General features: G+C 44.9%; 1 protein-coding gene across 1 annotated transcript; it reads left to right on the forward strand.

Annotated features, from left to right (window-relative positions):
- Positions 1-432: 432 nt before the first annotated feature.
- Positions 433-19,213, forward strand: LOC141104757 (uncharacterized). Its single transcript, XM_073594470.1, has 6 exons — positions 433-829; positions 1,771-1,941; positions 2,028-2,225; positions 2,338-2,487; positions 2,574-2,697; positions 15,180-19,213. The coding sequence occupies exons 1-6, from the start codon at positions 734-736 to the stop codon at positions 17,984-17,986; spliced, it is 3,546 nt and encodes a 1,181-aa protein (XP_073450571.1). The 5' UTR covers positions 433-733; the 3' UTR covers positions 17,987-19,213.
- Positions 19,214-20,008: the final 795 nt, after the last annotated feature.

A 20,008-nucleotide genomic window follows, 5' to 3' on the forward strand; every position in this document is an offset into this window, starting at 1 on the left:
ATTTTCCACTACTAAGCCTGTATTGACCTCCCTGAGTAAGGGCGGTCGCAGGCTTTCTGGTAAGCCTTTAATTTTACCATCTGGTGGTGGGCTGCACTAAGGGTGGATCATGTAACCCTGAACCCTGCAATAGCCTTCTTTGGATTTTTTTTGGATTCAGTTTTTTATTTGAGACACTTATGAACTTTATTGTCCATTTTTTGTACTTTTTTGTATTTTTTTCTTTATGTACACCTTTTAGGGTACGGACTCACATTTATAAGGACCATCACTTCTGTGTATGTGTTTTTATTATTTCATGATGATGTAGATTTCAGATGAATAATTCACATGTGTTTTCATTATATATATGCACATCTGATCACTTTAAACCAGCATCACACTGATTATTGTTTAGTACCACTTATTAACTCATAACTTTATGGGTCCTTGTATAATTACAGATATCAATATATGTGTCCCTCTTCATTAGTCCAGCACTACACTGTTCCTCTTTTTGTATATTTCATGTGCCCTTGTATTGGGGTTATTGTGTTTTAGCTGCAGGACTTCCTTCACGATCCCCCATTTCAGTTTTTATTATCATTTATATTTAGCACCTAGCGCAATTTCTTTTTCTTTTTTGTTGTAGAACTATGGAGGAACACTGTGCAGATATTTTTTGTCCCAGTACAGTCCAGATATTTCTCAGTTTATTATCTGTCTACAGAGAGGAGAGTCCTTTATAGATCACATGACCACATCAGTGAAGATGGAGACGGGCCAAAATCACATGACTGAAAGGATATTGAACCTCACCCTGGAGATCATCTACCTGCTGACCGGAGAGGTGAGGAGGATTGTGGGAGGTCATGTGAATGAATGAATGAAAGATTTGTATAGCGCTGCAAATGCGAACTGAATCACCTCAAGGCGCTTGATCCGTGCTGTTATTCCTGTTTCTTAGAAGAGATGGGTCTTGGGGTTTTTTCTGAAGGCCCGATGATTTTCTTCCATGCGGATGTTGGCACATAGAGCGTTCCATAAACGTGGTCCTTGGACTGCGAATCTTCGTTCTCTCTTTGATTTGTAGCGGGACTTAGGAATGAGGAGGAGGTTTTGGTTAGTTGATTGAAGACTGCGCTTAGATGTGTAGTGTTTTATTTTCTCGCATAGGTATTGTGGAGCGTTTCCTTGAGTGCATTTATGGGTGAGGCACAGGGTCTTGAACGTGATCCGGTCCTTTACGGTTAGCCAATGTAGGCTCCTCAGGGATGGGGAGATGGATTCCCAGGGTTTTTTTCCTGTTACCAGTCTTGCTGCAGTGTTTTGGGTGACTTGTAGGCGTGCAATCTGGTATTTAGGTAGTCCTATGTAAAGGGAGTTTGCGTAGTCGAGCCGCGAATTGATGATTGTTCCAACTACTGCTGCTTTGTCTTCTTCTGGAATGTAGGGGACGAGTCTATGTAGTAGGCGAAGGAGATGGTGAGATTTACTGACTACCGATCCTATTTGTGCATCCATCGACATTTCTGAGTCAAAGCTGACTCAGAGACTTTTGGCTTTGGTGCTTGGGGAGACGGTCTGTCCAAGGATGGTGGGTGGTGTCCAAGGGTTCTTCGTTTTTGTATTACGGTTTGCGTGGAGGAGAAGAAGCTCTGTTTTGGATCCGTTGAGTTTGAGGGATGACATCACTCTTATCTCTATTAATAAAACATAGACCTGACCGGAGAGGTGAGGAGGATTCTGGGATGTCTGTAGTGATTATTGTTACTTTCTCTCTTTACACAGGATTATAAAGTAGTGAGAAAAATATCTGGCGATCCATTAACACCAAGCAGCCGCGTTCACAGGACATCACCCATCACAGTGCCTCCACCTCACTGCCTGACAACAGAGGTAACCAGTGCCAAGAAGATTCTAGAAGTCACCAAGAAGATCACTGAGTTGCTGACAGGAGAGGTGAGCGGTGCCGGGAATTCTGGGACATTATCCAGTAATAGACATAGGATGTGTCTGGATGGTGACTGTATCATTGTGTGTGTCAGGTTCCTATAAGGTGTCAGGATGTCACTGTCTATTTCTCCATGGAGGAGTGGGAGTATTTAGAAGGACACAAGGATCTCTACAAGGACGTCATGATGGAGAATCAACAGCTTCTCAATTATGTAAATATGAATAAAAATAATCTCCATAATGGGATATTATTACTCACACTGGAGATCATCTGTCTACTGACTGGAGAGGTGAGGAGGATTCTGGGAGTGTTTAATAATTCTTAACACTTTTATTAAAACATAGACCTGTCTTGTCATGTGAAGATGATTCTGATATGCTATTAATTGATGTATATTACAGGACTGTACTGTAGTTATGAAGTCCATAAGACAAAGAGAAAGACAAGGCCCCATCTCCATGCATCCACCACCTCTCCTAGCCCTACAGAAAAATAACGAGCAGCACATTCTAGAGGTCACCAACAAGATCATTGATCTGCTGACAGGAGAGGTGAGTTGTGCTGGGAATTCTGGGACATTATCCAGTAACAGACAAGGGATGTGTCTGGATGGTGACTGTATCATTGTGTGTGTCAGGTTCCTATACGGTGTCAGGATGTCACTGTCTATTTCTCCATGGAGGAGTGGGAGTATGTAGAAGGACACAAGGATCTCTACAAGGACATCATGATGGACAATCAGCCGCCCCTCACATTACCGGGTAAGAGGACACTTTATTGTAAAGGAGAGAGCAGTACGGAGGGTCCACCTAGATCCCCCATCATCTGATAAACACATAGAAACAATGTATTCAGTCAGTGTGTGTGTTTCCTACAGATGGATCCAGTAATTGGAACCCACCAGAGAGATGTCCCCATCCTCTGTATTCCACACAGGAAGATCACACCATCCCTCATTTGTATATATTGGGTAAAGTCATCTAGAACAAGACCATCACTTATCCACACAGCTCTAAAAACAAGGCTCCCCTTCCATATAAAAAACATTTTTTTTAATTAGTCACACACAAAGTTTGCTGCTCATGTACAAAATAGAGATCATCACATCCTTCCAGTAAAGGAAATACTGAGAAACTTTAAAGCGGTTGTATACCGCTGGACATTTTTTTGTTTACCCGCTGGCTGCAAGTGCTGCCATCTTCACCCGTCTTGCTTCCGGGCGTGCGGGAGCTGCTGTTCATGGCACAGGGCTCTGAAGGAATGGCACGGGTGGCCGTTCCTTCAGAGCGCATGCACCAGTGATGTCACTGACTGCATGTACTGTAAATATCTCATAAACGTGAAAGTTTAGGAGATATTTACACTACCTATTAGTAAGCCTTATTATAGGCTTAGTTATGGGTAATAGTCAGCAAAGGAAGTTTGCTTACACTTTAACCATCAACAGCAAGAAATGAATTGACATATTCACCACACCACCCAATGTATCATGTTTATTGTGCCCAACAAATGAGGTGTAGATATTGTACACCATATGAAAGGTCCATCTCCATTCCTCAATATAACATCATGTTCCCAACAAATGAGGAGGAGACACTGTATACCATATGAAAGGTCCATCTCCATTCTCATCCTCAATATAATGTCATATTCCTAACAAATGGGGAGTAGATACTATACACCATATGAAAGGAGATGGAGGTACTCGAACAGCCTTGGATATAGGTAACAGATGTTTTTGGTGCCAGGTCTTCAGGGGGCCAATCTTACCCTCAGGACAAATTTGGTACACAGGGATAAGGATGAGCCGAACACCCCCCGGTTCGGTTCACACCAGAACTTGCGAACAGACCAAAACTTCGCACAAACTTTAGAACCGTATTGAAGTCTATGGGAATCGAACGTTCGAAATCAAAAGTTCTGATTTTAAAGGCTAATTTGCATGGTATTGTCCTAAAAAGTGTTTGGGGACCCGGGTCTTGCCCAGGGGACATGTATCAATGCAAAAAAAAGTTTTAAAAACTGCAGTTTTTTCGAGAGCAGTGATTTTAATAATGCTTAAAGACAAACAATAAAAGTGTAATATTCCTTTAAATTTCGTACCTGGGGGGGGTGTCTATAGTATGCCTGTAAAGGGGCGCATGTTTCCCGTGTTTAGAACAGTCTGACAGCAAAATGATATTTCAAAGGAAAAAAGTCATTTAAAACTACTCGCGGATAATAATGAATTGCCAGCTTGACAATACACATAAAAGTTCATTGATAAAAACGGCATGGGAATTCCCCACAGGGGAACCCCGAACCAAAATTAAAAAAAAAAATTCCCCTAAATTCCATACCAAGCCCTTCAGGTCTGGTGTGGATATTAAGGGGAACCCCGGCCAAAATTTAAAAAAAAATGGCGTGGGGTACCCCCAAAAATCCATACAAGACCCTTATCCGAGCACGCAACCTGGCAGGCCGCAGGAAAAGAGGGGGGCGAGAGAGCGCCCCCCCTCCTGAACAATACCAGGCCACATGCCCTCAACATTGCCATAGCCCCCAAAGCACCTTGTCCCCATGTTGATGAGGACAAGGGCCTCATCCCCACAACCCTGGCCCGATGGTTGTGGGGGTCTGCGGGCAGGGGGCTTATCGGAATTTGGAAGCTCCCTTTAACAAGGGGACCCCCAGATCCCGGCCCTCCCCCCTGTGTGAAATGGTAAGGGGATACAAAAGTACCCCTACCATTTCACAAAAAAAATTTAAAAAATGTTAAAAATGACAAGAGACAGTTCTTGACAATTCCTTTATTTAAATGCTTCTTCTTTCTTCTATTTTCTACCTTCTTTCTTCTATCTTCCTTCGGTTTCTTCCTCCATCTCTTCTTCTTCTGGTTCTTGTTCTTCTGGTTCTTCTTGTTCTTCATCCGGTCTTCTCGTCCGGCATCTTCCTCAGCGGCGCCGTCTTCACTTCATCTTCTTTCCTCGGGCTGCTCCGCATCCATGATTGGATGGGAGGCTCCCGCTGTGGGACTCTTCTCCTCTGCTGACAGTTCTTAAATAACAGAGGGTGGGTGACCCCGCCCCCTCTGACGCAGGGCGGTTGACCCCGTCCCCCTCTGACATCACGGGGAATGCCACAGGGAAGTCCCCGTGCGTCAGAGGGGGGCGGGGTCACCCGCCCTGCGTCAGAAGGGAGCGGGGTCTGTCGCCCTCAGTTATTTAGGAACTGTCAGAAGAGGAGAAGAGTCACACAGCGTGAGCCTCCCATCCAATCGTGAATGCGGAGCGGCCCGAGGAAAGAAGATGAAGTGAAGACGGCGCCGCTGAGGAAGATGCCGGACGAGAAGACCTGATGAAGAACCAGAAGAACAAGAAGATCCAGAAGAACAAGAACCAGAAGAAGAAGAAGATGGAGGAAGAAAGAAGATAGAAAATAGAAGAAAGAAGAAACATTTAAATAAAGGAATTGTCAAAAACTGTCTCTTGTCATTTTTAAAATTTTTGACATTTTTTTTGTGAAATGGTAGGGGTACCCCCTTACCATTTTACACAGGGGGGAGGGCTGGGATCTGGGGGTCCCCTTGTTAAAGGGGGCTTCCAGATTCCAATAAGCACCCTGCCCGCAGACCCCCACAACTACCGGGCCAGGGTTGTGGGGATGAGGCCCTTGTCCTCATCAACATGGGGACAAGGTGCTTTGGGGGGCTACCCCCAAAGCACGCTCCCAATGTTGAGGGCATGTGGCCTGGTATGGTTCAGGAGGGGGGGGGGCGCTCTCTCGTCCCCCCCTCTTTTTCTGCGGCCTGCCAGGTTGTGTGCTCGGATAAGAGTCTGGATAAGGGCCTGAAGGGTCTGGTATAGATTTTGAGGGGGACCCCACGCCAATTTTTTTTTCATTTTGCCCGGGGTTCCCCTTAATATCCACACAGGGCCTGGTATGGAATTTAGGGGGACCCTAACATCATTTTTTTTTAAATTTTGGTTCGGGGTTCCCCTGTGGGGAATTCCCATGCTGTTTTTATCAAGAAGTTTTTATGTGTATTGTCAGGCCGGCAATTCAGTATAGCTGCGAGTAGTTTTAAATGACTTTTTTCCTTTGAAATGTCATTTTGCTGTCAGACTGTTCTAAACACGGAAAACATGCGCCCCTTTACAGGCATACTATAGACACCCCCCAGGTACGAAATTTAAAGGGATATTACACTTTTATTGTTTGACTTTAAGCATTAGTAAAATCACTGCTCCCGAAAAAACTGACGTTTTTAAAACTTTTTTTTGCATTGATACATGTCCCCTGGGGCAGGACCCGGGTCCCCAAAGACCTTTTATGACAATACCATGCATATAAGCCTTTAAAATTAGCACTTTTGATTTCTCCCATAGACTTTTAAAGGGTGTTCCGCGGCATTCGAATTTGCCGCGAACACCCCAAATTGTTCGCTGTTCGGCGAACTTGCGAACAGCCAATGTTCGAGTCGAACATGAGTTCGGCTCGAACTCAAAGCTCATCCCTACACAGGGAGCCCGAATAATCGATTACAGACAATGTAAGGTTGAGAGCACCATCTGTCAGTCAGTTTATGCTTCCCAGGCACTCCTAGATTGAGTAACAACACTCGATCTCCGGGTTGTAGGTCCTGAACCCTTACTTTAAGATCAAAGTTTTTCTTGTTCCTCTGTTCTCTGGTGGTGGACGCTTCCTTGGCTTTCTCATAGGCCATCTTCAGATTCTTCTGAAGCCTGTCGACATACCCCCCCGTAGGAGGCCTGGGAGGTATGATCTAACAATGTTCCAAAAGCCACTGGTAAACAAGCTTCTCTTCCTAACATTAGTCTGTAGGGGGGCTACCCAGTAGAGTCATTGGAGTACTGCAGCTATATAGTCTCCCCAATGCTTTTTCTTCTCTGAGGGAAGGGTTCCCAACATATTCAGCAGGGTAAGGTTAAAACGCTCAGGTTACAGCTCCCCTTTGAGGGTGGTAAGGAGTGGTTCTGGATTTCTTTATACTCAAGAGTTCGCATAATCTGCTGATTAACTTGCTCTCAAAGTCCTGATCTTGGTCTGAGTGTAGGTGTTGGGGCAGCCCGTAATGAATGAAGAACTTTTCCACCGGGGTTTTTGCTATAGTACTGGCTTGCTGATCCCTAGTGGGGAAAGCTTGAGCATAGCGGGTGAAATGATCTGTCTCAACCAGGACATTACTTTGTCCACTCAAGTCAGGCTCCAAACACAAGAAATCAATGCACACCAACTCCATTGGCCCTTGACTCTGGAGATGACCCATTGGGGCTGCTCTGCCGGGTAAAGTCTTTCTCTGAATGCACCTGATGCAAGAGCGACAATAGCTTTCCACCTCAGCTCTCATGGATGGCCAATAGAATCGATCCCTGACTAACTTGAAGGTTCTGTCCGGGCCAAAATGACCATGATCATCATGAATGGCAGTTAATACCTTTAGTCAGTGTTTCTCAGGGAGGAACAGTTGATGAACACCCTCTGGCTCTTCAGAAGGGGCTCTCTGGTATATGACTCCATCCTCTAATCGCATTTGTTCCCACTCTCTATGGACTACTTTTGCTCCCTCAATGGAACTATTCAACAGCATCTGAGGGTCTCAAACAGATAGAGACTTCTTCAGAAGCTTTTCCAACAGGTCTTCCAGTTGGTCCCCCCTCATATCTTCTCTTGTCAGTTGAGGCAAGCCTTGACTGCGCACTTGTGTCAAATAACAGTAATATTTGGGTACTCCAGCAAAAGTGACTCCCACAGCTTCAACTCCTATCGCCCCTCTATGCTTAATGCTCGACTCCTTGACATACAGCTAATACTCCTTCCAGAGGTAAGTGGACCCAACTCTTCTGGCCAGCATTTGTGGTATGGGGTCTTCGGGAAGGGCATAAGCGTCATAATTTCCCACTCCTGGTGGCTATTTCAGACTGAACCGAAACTCAGACAGAGCAGCCAACCACCGATGTCCAGTGGCATCCAGCTCGGCAGTGGGCAAAAGGTAAGTCAAAGGGTTAATATCCGTCTTCACCACAAAAGTGGCCCCGTACAGATAATCACGCCGGTTATCTACCACTGCCCACTTGAGGGCCAAGAACTCCAATGTGTGTACAGGATAGTTCTTCTCGGGGGGGGGGGGGGTGAGGCTGCGACTCACATAAGCTTCCGGGCAAAGTCTTCCCACCGACTCTTGGTACAGCATTCCCCTAAGGTCATCTCTGCTGGCATCCATGTGCAAAGGCTTGGATGGGTCCGCGTAGGCCAGCACTGGTGCTTCCACAAGGCCCCCCTTAAGACGTTCAAAAGCCTTTTCACACTTCACCGTCCATTGTTCCTGGATAGATTCCTGGGGCCTCCCTTCTGGACATTCTGCGGATCCCCTTCCATCTGTTTCTGTAAGAGTTTGTTCAATGGTTGAGCAATCTGTGAGAAGTTCTTTACGAATCTCCTATTATAGGAACAGAATCTCAGAAACAACCTCAATTCAGTGACGGTGCTCGGGCGAGGCCAAGAAGTAACGGTCAGAAGTAACTTCCCCCTTAAGACGTTCAAAAGCCTTTTCACACTTCACCGTCCATTGTTCCTGGATAGATTCCTGGGGCCTCCCTTCTGGACATTCTGCGGATCCCCTTCCATCTGTTTCTGTAAGAGTTTGTTCAATGGTTGAGCAATCTGTGAGAAGTTCTTTACGAATCTCCTATTATAGGAACAGAATCTCAGAAACGACCTCAATTCAGTGACGGTGCTCGGGCGAGGCCAAGAAGTAACGGTCACCAACTTCTGAGGGTCAGTAGCTATCCCCTCGGCTGAAACTACATGCCCAATGTATGTAACCAAGGTCTAGTAGAACTGGCATTTCTCTAGCGACAGCTTCAGTCCCTCCTAGAGGGCTGATGAAGGCCGTTTTTTCTCAGTCATCTGGATGCATGGGTATCTGATAGTATCCACTCTTTAGATCCAGCACACTGAACCACTTGGCCCCAGATAGACATTGCAGGGCCTCTTCTAAGCGGGGGGGGGGGGTTGTGTACTGGTCTGGGATGGTCATTTAGTTCAAGGTTCGGTAGTCAATACACATCCAGAGGGACCCATTCTTCTTTCTCACTACCACAAATCGGGGATGCATAAGGGCTCCTGGATTCCTTAATGACCCAAGACTTCTTCAGCTCAGCCAGCTGTTCTCTAAGGTCCTCCAGATCACACAAAGGGATTCGCCTGGCCCTTTTGCAAAAAGGTTTGTCTTCAGTTAGCTGAATTTGATGTTGGGCACTCCTGGCGCAGCCCACATCAAAGTCATCTTTGGAGAACATCTTCTCCCATCGGGCTAATTGGGCTTTAATCTTCTCCTCCGCCCATCCTGAGGGTAGATTTGGGTAATGGACAGTGGTCTCTCTTCCATTTCCCTTCTGAACTAGATCATCCCCGTCACTGGGGTGGCAGCACACTCACTTTCCCAATCACCACCTGAGGCTTCAGACTAATTGGGTGACCGGTGACGTTCCTCACACTAACAGGGATTCGCCGCCGCTCCTCAATAAGGCCTTGGTGGGTATGATCTCCGGAAACAATTCTATACCAACATCCTCTTCTGCTGAATCAGCTTCCACCGCCACATAAGGACCCGGCAGGTCCCATGATAGCTTAACAGTGGCCTTCAAGCAGACCCTCTCGCCCGGCAGCAATACCTTTTCGTGGGCATCCAATCGCCACAGCCTTCCTAATCCTTCCAGAGGGGCCTTCTTTTCCTACAACACTTGCTGAAAGGCCTGTTGCAGCTGAGGGTGGATCTTCCCTACTAGAGCACCCTCCAGGGCCAGTGGAGTGAGTAGCCTCCTCACAAGATTGGTGTTGGTGCCTATCAACAAAGAATTTTGGCCTGCCCCAGGAGGTCGGGGGCAGACAACAGCCAATGTGTCAAAAGTCTCTGGTTTTCCAGCCAGGGAAGTTTTAAAGGTTATCTTGATGGGTATGTACCCATCGTATGGGCATTTCTGGGTCCCTATGCCCCAAATCTTTAACTCCTCAAGTTTGCACAAAGGGATATGCTTCAGGTACTTGTGATTAAAATCTCGGTACAGCAACGTCACCTAGCCTCCCGTATCTAGTAGGGCTTAAGTATAGCTGCCCTTTACTTGTATCGAGACTATAGGAGAAGGCCCCCAGGTTCTTTGCTAGATTTTCAGCGGATGACTCTATAGTTTGGGCCCTAATCAGTCTCTTTGGAAGTAGCGGAGTTGGTCTTACTATTCTCTCAGTAAGGTGTGCATTGATTTCCTGTCTCCGTCTCTCCTTCCTTTAGGGTTTAGTTTCTTTTGTTTTTCATAGCAAGGACAGAAGGAAAGGGTAGGGCAACAGGTGGCTTGTGTACCCTTTTCTTCTTAGGTCTTTCCTTTGGTGCAGTGAGGGGAGGAGCAGCAGGTGGCTTGCGTCCCTTTTTCTTCTTGGATCTCTTTGGCCTTGGAGCTCAGTCTTCCCCCGGGACTCTCAACTAGCTCCTTCACTGAGGTCCCCTGAAGTTTCCTGCCAGTTTTGGGAAGAGTAATTTCTGTAAAGCTTTCATAACATCCATGAGTAATTGAGGGCTGATGCCGGCCTTAGGACACTCGGCCCGAAAGTGTCCAAACTCCCCACATCCGTAACATCTTTTCTCTCGCCCTTGGGGAGACTTTGGTTCCCCTTGACAAGTCCCTTGTTCTTGAACCTTCACCTGGGTCTCCATCACCCGCATCAAGGCATGATACATCTGGGTTTGAGCTTGAGCTGCCTGAGCCATTAATTTGGTTGGCCCAAGTTCACTCACTGGCTTGTTATTGTCAGGTATGCTGTAGACCGCGTGGTAGGCCGCGACCTCACTCTCCCTGCGCGGGGAGATCCTTCACACACGAGGCCCAGGAGGAAGAGCGCATGAGGCTGGTCTCTGGTTCCTTTTATAGTTCTTCCCAGCAACATCAATGGTGGTAGCAAAGATCCCTGGGATATGTAGTCCGGATGCATAGTCATGCAGGGAAACAGCCGTCTGATGGAACTACAAATCCTACAATCTCTTTGGTTGAGCGCACAAATATGATGTCAGTCTGATAACGCTGGACACTAGAGGGATAATATGGTACAGAGATATTAAAGTAGCAGGTTTAAGGCAGGATATCGGTGAATGACATTGTTGGACAAAGAACTCTGGTATGGGAGAGTTATTCCATCTTTTTGGGCAAAAAGAATGGACACTCCTGACCCGACTAGTGTCTACTAGGGATGAGCCGAACACCCCCCTGTTCGGTTCGCACCAGAACATGCGAACAGGAAAAAAGTTCGTTCGAACACGCGAACACCGTTGAAGTCTATGGGACACGAACATGAATAATCAAAAGTGCTAATTTTAAAGGCTAATATGCAAGTTATTGTCATAAAAAGTGTTTGGGGACCTGGGTCTTGCCCCAGGGGACATGGATCAATGCAAAAAAAAGTTTTAAAAACGGCCGTTTTTTCAGGAGCAGTCATTATAATAATGCTTAAAGTCAAACAATAAAAGTGTAATATCCCTTTAAATTTCGTAGCTGGGGGGGTGTCTATAGTATGCCTGTAAAGGGGCGCATGTTTCCCGTGTTTAGAACAGTCTGACAGCAAAATGACATTTCGAAGGAAAAAAAGCCATTTAAAACTACCCGCGGCTATTGCATTGCCGACAATACACATAGAAGTTCATTGATAAAAACGGCATGGGAATTCCCCACAGGGCAACCCCGAACCAAAATTTAAAAAAAAAATGACGTGGGAGTCCCCCTAAATTCCATACAAGGCCCTTCAGGTCTGGTATGGATATTAAGGGGAACCCCGGACAAGATTTAAAAAAAAAATGACATGGGGTTCCCCCTAAATTCCATACCAGACCCTTCAGGTCTGGTATGGATTTTAAGGGGAACCCCGTGCCAAAAAAAAAAATAAACGGCGTGGGGTCCCCCCAAAAATCCATACCAGACCCTTATCCGAGCAGGCAACCTGGCAGGCCGCAGGAAAAGAGGGGGGGACAAGAGTGCGCCCCCCCTCCTGAACCGTACCAGGCCACATGCCCTCAACATTGGGAGGGTGCTTTGGGGTAGCCCCCCAAAACACCTTGTCCCCATGTTGATGAGGACAAGGGCCTCATCCCCACAACCCTGGCCGGTGGTTGTGGGGGTCTGCGGGTGGGGGGCTTATCGGAATCTGGAAGCCCCCTTTAACAAGGGGACCCCCAGATCCCGGCCCCCCCCCTGTGTGAAATGGTAAGGGGGTACTTACCCCTACCATTTCACTAAAAAACTGTCAAAAATGTTAAAAATGACAAGAGACAGTTTTTGACAATTCCTTTATTTAAATGCTTCTTCTTTCTTCCTTCATCTTCTGGTTCTTCTGGCTCTTCTGGTTCTTCCTCCGGCGTTCTCGTCCAGCATCTCCTCCGTGGCGTCTTCTATCTTCTTCTCCTCGGGCCGCTCCGCACCCATGCATGGGGGGAGGCTCCCGCTCTTCTCTTCATTTTCTTCTTCATCTTCTTCTCTTCTTCCTTCTTCTCTTCTTCTCTTCTTCATTTTCTTCTCCAGGCCGCTCCGCACCCATGCTGGCATGGAGGGAGGCTCCCGCTGTGTGACAGCGTCTCTTCGTCTGACGGTTCTTAAATAACGGGGGGCGGGGCCACCCGGTGACCCCGCCCCCCTCTGACGCACGGTGACACGACGGGACTTCCCTGTGATGTCCCGTGCGTCAGAGGGGGGCGGGGTCACCGGGTGGCCCGGCCCCCTGTTATTTAAGAACCGTCAGACGAAGAGACGCCGTCACACAGCGGGAGCCTCCCTCCATGCCAGCATGGGTGCGGAGCGGCCCGGAGAAGAAAATGAAGAAGAGAAGAAGAGAAGAAGGAAGAAGAGAAGAAGATGAAGGAGAAGATGAAGAGAAGAGCGGGAGCCTCCCCCCATGCATGGGTGCGGAGCGGCCCGAGGAGAGGAAGATAGAAGACGCCATGGAGGAGATGCTGGACGAGAACGCCGGAGGAAGAACCAGAAGAGCCAGAAGAACCAGAAGAAGAAGATGAAGGAAGAAAGAAGAAGCATTTAAATAAAGGAATTGTCAAAAACTGTCTCTTGTCATTTTTAACATTTTTGACAGTTTTTTAGTGAAATGGTAGGGGTAAGCACCCCCTTACCATTTCACACAGGGGGGGGGGCCGGGATCTGGGGGTCCCCTTGTTAAAGGGGGCTTCCAGATTCCGATAAGCCCCCCGCCCGCAGACCCCCACAACCACCGGCCAGGGTTGTGGGGATGAGGCCCTTGTCCTCATCAACATGGGGACAAGGTGTTTTGGGGGGCTACCCCAAAGCACCCTCCCAATGTTGAGGGCATGTGGCCTGGTACAGTTCAGGAGGGGGGGGCCGCACTCTCGTCCCCCCCTCTTTTCCTGCCAGGTTGCGTGCTCGGATAAGGGTCTGGTATGGATTCTTGGGGGGACCCCACGCCGTTTTTTTTTTTTTAATTTTGGCCGGGGTTCCCCTTAATATCCATACCAGACCTGAAGGGCCTTGTATGGAATTTAGGGGGACTCCCACGTCATTTTTTTTTTTTAATTTTGGTTTGGGGTTGCCCTGTGGGGAATTCCCATGCCATTTTTATCAATGAACTTCTATGTGTATTGTCGGCAATGCAATAGCCGCGGGTAGTTTTAAATGGCTTTTTTTCCTTCGAAATGTCATTTTGCTGTCAGACTGTTCTAAACACGGGAAACATGCGCCCCTTTACAGGCATACTATAGACACCCCCCAGCTACGAAATTTAGAGGGATATTACACTTTTATTGTTTGACGTTAAGCATTATTAAAATCACTGCTCCTGAAAAAACGGCCATTTTTAAAACTTTTTTTTGCATTGATCCATGTCCCCTGGGGCAGGACCCAGGTCCCCAAACACTTTTTTATGACAATAACTTTCATATAAGCCTTTAAAATTAGCACTTTTGATTTCTCCCATAGACTTTTAAAGGGTGTTCCGCGACATTCGAATTTGCCGCGAACACCCCAAATTGTTCGCTGTTCGGCGAACTTGCGAACAGCCAATGTTCGAGTCGAACATGAGTTCGACTCGAACTCGAAGCTCAGCCCTAGTGTCTACATGTCAAGAGTGTCAGATACAGTTCATACAGTGTACATATAATTTTCAGCATATTGCGTCACAAGCGAACAGGCGGTACACTTCCGTTATACAAAACATTCTAACCTTTTAACAATCAACCTAAATCAACCTATGCATGCTAATCCAGACAGGTTCTGCAAAACATATATATTTTTAAACCTTATGTAAAACTTTCGTTTCTCTGCAGTATGCTCTTGCACAAAAAGAGGAACCACAACCTGTCATAAGTAGTTTCAACATGAACTACAAGAAATATGATTCTTAGCTGAAATTCTAAATCAGTCTTACTACACACATAACTATGGCCATAAAAACTGACCCTCGTTGCCACCTCAATATCGCAGGGAAAAGCTGTTTGTTGCAATCATAGTCCATATTGCTGCACGTTTATTAGCTCTGTTGAGTTGAGGTGTCGGCATCTTCTGATGCTAGTTTTGGCCTCAAGGTTTTGCAGGCTGCTTTTTAGGACACTTGGGCACTTCTCTGAGTGATTGGTAGGTTGTCCTGGGTTTCTTCTCCATTGGTTGGTTTTCCCACCTTCATTCAGTCACTGTTTGGGGACATTCCTGTTTGGTAATGGATAAAGAAGAAGGAGCTCTGTCCTTCAACGAACGTGAGAGAAAACAGAATTTTTTTTGTTACTCACCGTAAAATCCATTTCTCTGAGCTCATTGACGGACACAGCACCCACCCCCTCTATGGAAATTCTCCTTCAACATTGCTTGTGACTGTCTGGAGGCCTATAGCAGAGAAGGAGTTTTTATGCCCAGAGAAGACTGCCCATAGGAAGTGCAGAGTCTTTATTTTTTTGCCTAGTGTCCTACTCCTGTAGGTGGGGCTATAAAACCCTGTTTGGTAATGGATAAAGAAGAAGGAGCTGTGTCCATCAATGAACCCAGAGAAACAGATTTTACGGTGGGTAACAACAAATCCTTTTTTTTTTTTATGAAACCGAAACCTCTATTGCTTGTATTCATATTTTTCTCTTCTAATTGCCTTCAAATCCATGCCAGAGCTCTTATAAATTATTTGGTGACGGACCAACATATATGACTCCTGAATGGAAGGTTATAACATTTAATGTTACATTTTTTCTCAACAGGTGGACACAATGTCCGGAATACCTCTGAGGAACATCTCATTGTATCTCCAGATTATAAAGCAGAAGATAATAACATTGTACAATATTCTCCAGGAGGAAATCCCGTTACTCCAAATATATATCCCAGACCTTCCCAATTGGGGAGATCAATGGATCCCTCTAATCCTGAGGAATCTTCTGATGGATCACACACCAAGACTATAGGATCTCACAGTACAGATACTTCAATAGATCCTTCTATTCCCAAGGAATCTTCTTTAAGCCATGAAGGAGTTCCCACAGAAGAGAGTTCATTGTCATGTTCAGTGTGTGGGAAATTGTTTGCAAAAAAACGGTTACTTCTTAGGCACAAGAAAATTCACACAGGTGAGCGTCCCTATTCATGTTCAGAGTGCGGAAAATCTTTCATATTAAAAGAACGCCTCGTTTTACACCAAAGCATTCACACAGGTGAGCGTCCCTATTCATGTTCAGAGTGCGGAAAATCTTTCATAATAAAAGGACGCCTCGTTTTACACCAAAGAATTCACACAGGTGAGCGTCCCTATTCATGTTCAGAGTGCGGAAAATCTTTCATAACAAAAGATCGCCTCGTTTTACACCAAAGAATTCACACGGGTGAGCGTCCTTTTTCTTGTTCAGAGTGTGGGAAATGTTTCATGCATAAAGGAAACCTTCTAGAACACTGGAGAAGTCACACAGGTGAGCGCCCCTTTTCATGCCTAGAGTGTGGCAAATGTTTTAATACTAATTCCAAGCTGCATAGTCACCAGAGAAGTCACACAGGTGAGCGTCCTTATTCATGTTCAGAGTGCGGGAAATCTTTCAAATATAAAGGAGACCTTGTTAAACACCAGAGAATTCACACAGGGGAGAATCCTTATTCATGTTCAGAGTGCGGGAAATCTTTCAATGATAAAGGAGACCTTGTTAAACACCAGAGAATTCACACAGGTGAGCATCTTTTTTCTTGTTCAGAGTGCGGGAAATCTTTCAATACTAAAGGAGGCCTTGTTAAACACCAGAGAATTCACACAGGTGAGCGTCCTTATTCATGTTCAGTGTGCGGGAAATGTTTCAGTCAGAATGGAGACCTTATAAACCATCAGAGAATTCACACAGGTGAACGTCCCTATCCATGTTCAGAGTGCGGGAAATCTTTCATTAGTAAAGGACACCTTGTTACACACCAGAGAACTCACACAGGTGAGCGTCCTTATCCATGTTCAGAGTGCGGGAAATCTTTCATTAGTAAAGGACACCTTGTTACACACCAGAGAACTCACACAGGTTATCATCCTTATTCCTGTTCAGAGTGCGGGAAATCTTTCATTAGTAAAGGACACCTTGTTACACACCAGAGAACTCACACAGGTTATCATCCTTATTCATGTTCTGAGTGCGGAAAATGTTTCATTTATAATGGAGAACTTGTAAATCATCAGAGAATTCACACGGGTGAGCGTCCTTATTCCTGTTCAGAGTGCGGGAAATCTTTCTTTAGTAAAGGAAACCTTGTTAGACACCAGAGAACTCACACAGGTGAGCGCCCTTATCCATGTTCAGAGTGCGGAAAATGTTTCATTTATAATAGAGACCTTGTAAGTCATCAGAGAATTCACACGGGTGAGCGTCCTTATTCCTGTTCAGAGTGCGGGAAATGTTTCAGCAAGAAAGGAGAACTTCTTGTACACCAGAGAACTCACACAGGTGAACTTCCCTATTCATGTTCAGCCTGCGGGAAATGTTTTAATTATATTAGACACCTGGTCATTCATCAGAGAATTCACACAGGTGAACGTCCTTATCCATGTTCAGAGTGTGGGAAACGTTTTAATTATAATAGAGAGCTCCTCAATCATCAGAGAATTCACACAGGTGAACGTCCTTATCCATGTTCAGAGTGCGGGAAACGTTTTAATTATAATAGAGAGCTCCTCAATCATAAGAGAATTCACACAGGTGAGCGTCCTTATTCATGTTCAGAGTGCGGGAAATCTTTCATTTATAAAGGAGGCCTTGTTAAACACCAGAGAACTCACACAGGTGAGCGTCCATATTTATGTTCAGAGTGCGGGAAATGTTTCATTCATAAAGGAGGCCTTCTAAATCATCAGAGAATTCACACAGGTGAACGTCCCTATTCATGTTCAGAGTGCGGGAAATGTTTCATTAGTAAAAACGACCTTGTTAATCACCAAAGAAGTCACACAGGTGAGCGTCCCTTTTCTTGTTCAGAGTGCGGGAAATCTTTCAGTCAAAAAAGACACTTTCGTGTTCACTGGAGAAGTCACACAGGTGAGAATACCTTTTCATGTCCAGAGTGCGGGAAATCTTTTGTTTATAAAGGAGATCTTGTGAAACACCAGAGAATTCACACAGGTGAGCGTCCTTATTCATGTTCAGAGTGCGGGAAATGTTTCATTCGGAATGGAGACCTTCTATATCATCAGAGAATTCACACGGGTGAACGTCTGCATTCATGTTCAGAGTGCGGGAAATGTTTCAGTAGTAAAAACTACCTTGTTGATCACCAAAGAATTCACACTGGTGAGCGTCCTTTTTCTTGTTCAGAGTGCGGGAAATCTTTCCGTCAGAAAGCACAGCTTCATGTTCACTGGAGAAGTCACACAGGTGAGAATACCTTTTCATGTCCAGAGTGCGGGAAATCTTTTGTTTATAAAGGACACCTTGTTAGACACCAGAGAACTCACACTGGTGAACGTCCTTATTCATGTTCAGAGTGCGGGAAATCTTTTGTTTATAAAGAAGTCCTTGTTAGACACCAGAGAATTCACACACGCTAACAACCTTTTTCATGTTCATGATGTGTTGGGGGAGGGGTAACAATATTATTTTTCGGGTACACTTTGGTTTGGGGCGCCTGGAGTTGAATTCTAGTAATATTTTTTTCTTTTTGCCACTTCAGCAGACGGCAACAAGGGACTTGACTCAGCCTTGCAATTCGTCTTTTTCGTCCCTGTCGTAGTCTCCTCATCGTAGCAGATTAGAAAAAGAAGTAGCAAAATTTACCAACAGTTTATTCTCCTTAAACAAACTAAACACTCTACCCCATCCGCCCCCCTCATCCCACTCCCCTAGACCCTTCCCCCCCCTCTGCCGACCTGCCGTTCCCTAGGCTGAAACCTCTACCGGTCATCTCCTTACTGCTGATCTAGCGGTCTCAGTTCCTGGGCGTAACTCCAAGTCTTTTTAAAAGCTGCCCATTCCTCCCATTTTGCCAAGGTTCTATTAGTCTCTTCATTCATATCGCATCCCCAACATTCCGTTTTATATGTTTCCTCAACCATATCTATCCACTCCCAGATTAATGGGGGTTCTTAGGCATGTGCAATTCGTTTCGTTCCGAATTCGCTTTTTAAGGAATTTCGACAAATTCGTTAATTCGGGAATTAACGAAAACCCGTTCAACTAATTTTTCCCGAATATTCGTAAATTCGCTAAAATTGGACATTCGTAAATTCGGGCATTAGTAAATTAGTAAATTCGTAAATTTGTAAATTCGAAAATTCGGAAATCTGAAATAGAAGTTAACTAATAATAATCTAACTATTAGTAATTACTAGTAACTTTTAAATTATAGGTATTGTAATTTCCTTTCAAATTTAGCTGTTAGTGAACGTAACACATACAAATTTATCCGAAGTTACCCTGTTTCCCCCGAAAATAAGACCTAGCGTTAATTGTCGGTGATGGCTGCAATATAAGCCCTACCCCCCAAATAAGCCCTAATCAAAGTCCTTGTAGGTCTTATTTTCAGGGTAGGGCTTATTTTCAGGGAAACAGGATAGGGCTTATTTGGGGGGTAGGGTTTATATTGCAGCCATCACCGTCAATTACGCTAGGTCTTATTTTCGGGGAAACAGGGTATGAATGATCCGAAAAAACGGAATAGAACGTAATAAATTAATAATAATAAATAACAATAATAATAATAACAACGTTTTATTATTATTATTTATTATTAATTTGTTCCGTTCCATTTGTTTAGATGCAGCATTCATTTTGGATAATTCGTAACGTTGGATAAATTCGTATTTGTTACGTTCACTGACAGTCAAATTTGAAAGGAAATTACAATACCTATAATTTAATAGTTACTATTTCAGATTTTTGGATTTTCAAACTTTGAATTTACAAATTTCCGAATTTTCTAATTTACAAATGTACGATTTTACGAATTTACGAATGTACGAATTTACGAATGTACGAATTTACGAATGTACAAATGTAAAAATGTACGAATATACGAATGAACGAATGTTCGAATTTAAGAATGTACGAATGTATGAATGAACGCATTTACGAATGTATGAATGAACACATTTACGAATTTACGAATGAACGAATTTACGAATCGCGATCATAACGGATGACCCGAAAAACGAAAAAAATAATAAACTAATGAAACGAAAACGAAAATGAATGAATTTTTTAGCTGTGCACATGTCTAGGGGTTCTTACTTTTGCCAGTTCTTGGAAATGAGTCTCTTAGCGGTGTTTAAAAGATGAGGGGTCAGGGACCTTTTATACTGCTTTATGTCGCCCACCCCACCGTGAAACAATACCACCCAGGGGTCTTCCACTACTTTTTTTTGTAATCTCCTTGTTGAATTGCAGAATCTTTCTCCAGTATTCCCTTATTTTAGGGCAGTCCCACCACAAGTGTGTCATGGAGTCTACCTCTTTACAGCCTCTCCAACATTCTGCTGATGTATCGCCCCTTGAATTTACTTATTTTCTCTGGGGTTGAGTACCATCTTACTAGGCACTTATAATTCATCTCTGCTGTTCTGCTGTCAACTGCC

The sequence above is a fragment of the Aquarana catesbeiana genome, linkage group LG08 (assembly GCF_042186555.1).
Source record: "Aquarana catesbeiana isolate 2022-GZ linkage group LG08, ASM4218655v1, whole genome shotgun sequence".
Lineage (NCBI taxonomy): Eukaryota > Metazoa > Chordata > Amphibia > Anura > Ranidae > Aquarana > Aquarana catesbeiana.

Excerpts from the sequence above, each read along its gene's own strand:
- LOC141104757 (XM_073594470.1), top strand. The coding sequence starts at position 734 with ATGACCACATCAGTGAAGATGGAGACGGGCCAAAATCACATGACTGAA. Across the intron at positions 2,226-2,337 it reads TCTGTCTACTGACTGGAGAG|GACTGTACTGTAGTTATGAA; the intron begins GTGAGGAGGATT and ends TGTATATTACAG. Across the intron at positions 2,698-15,179 it reads GCCGCCCCTCACATTACCGG|GTGGACACAATGTCCGGAAT; the intron begins GTAAGAGGACAC and ends TTTTCTCAACAG.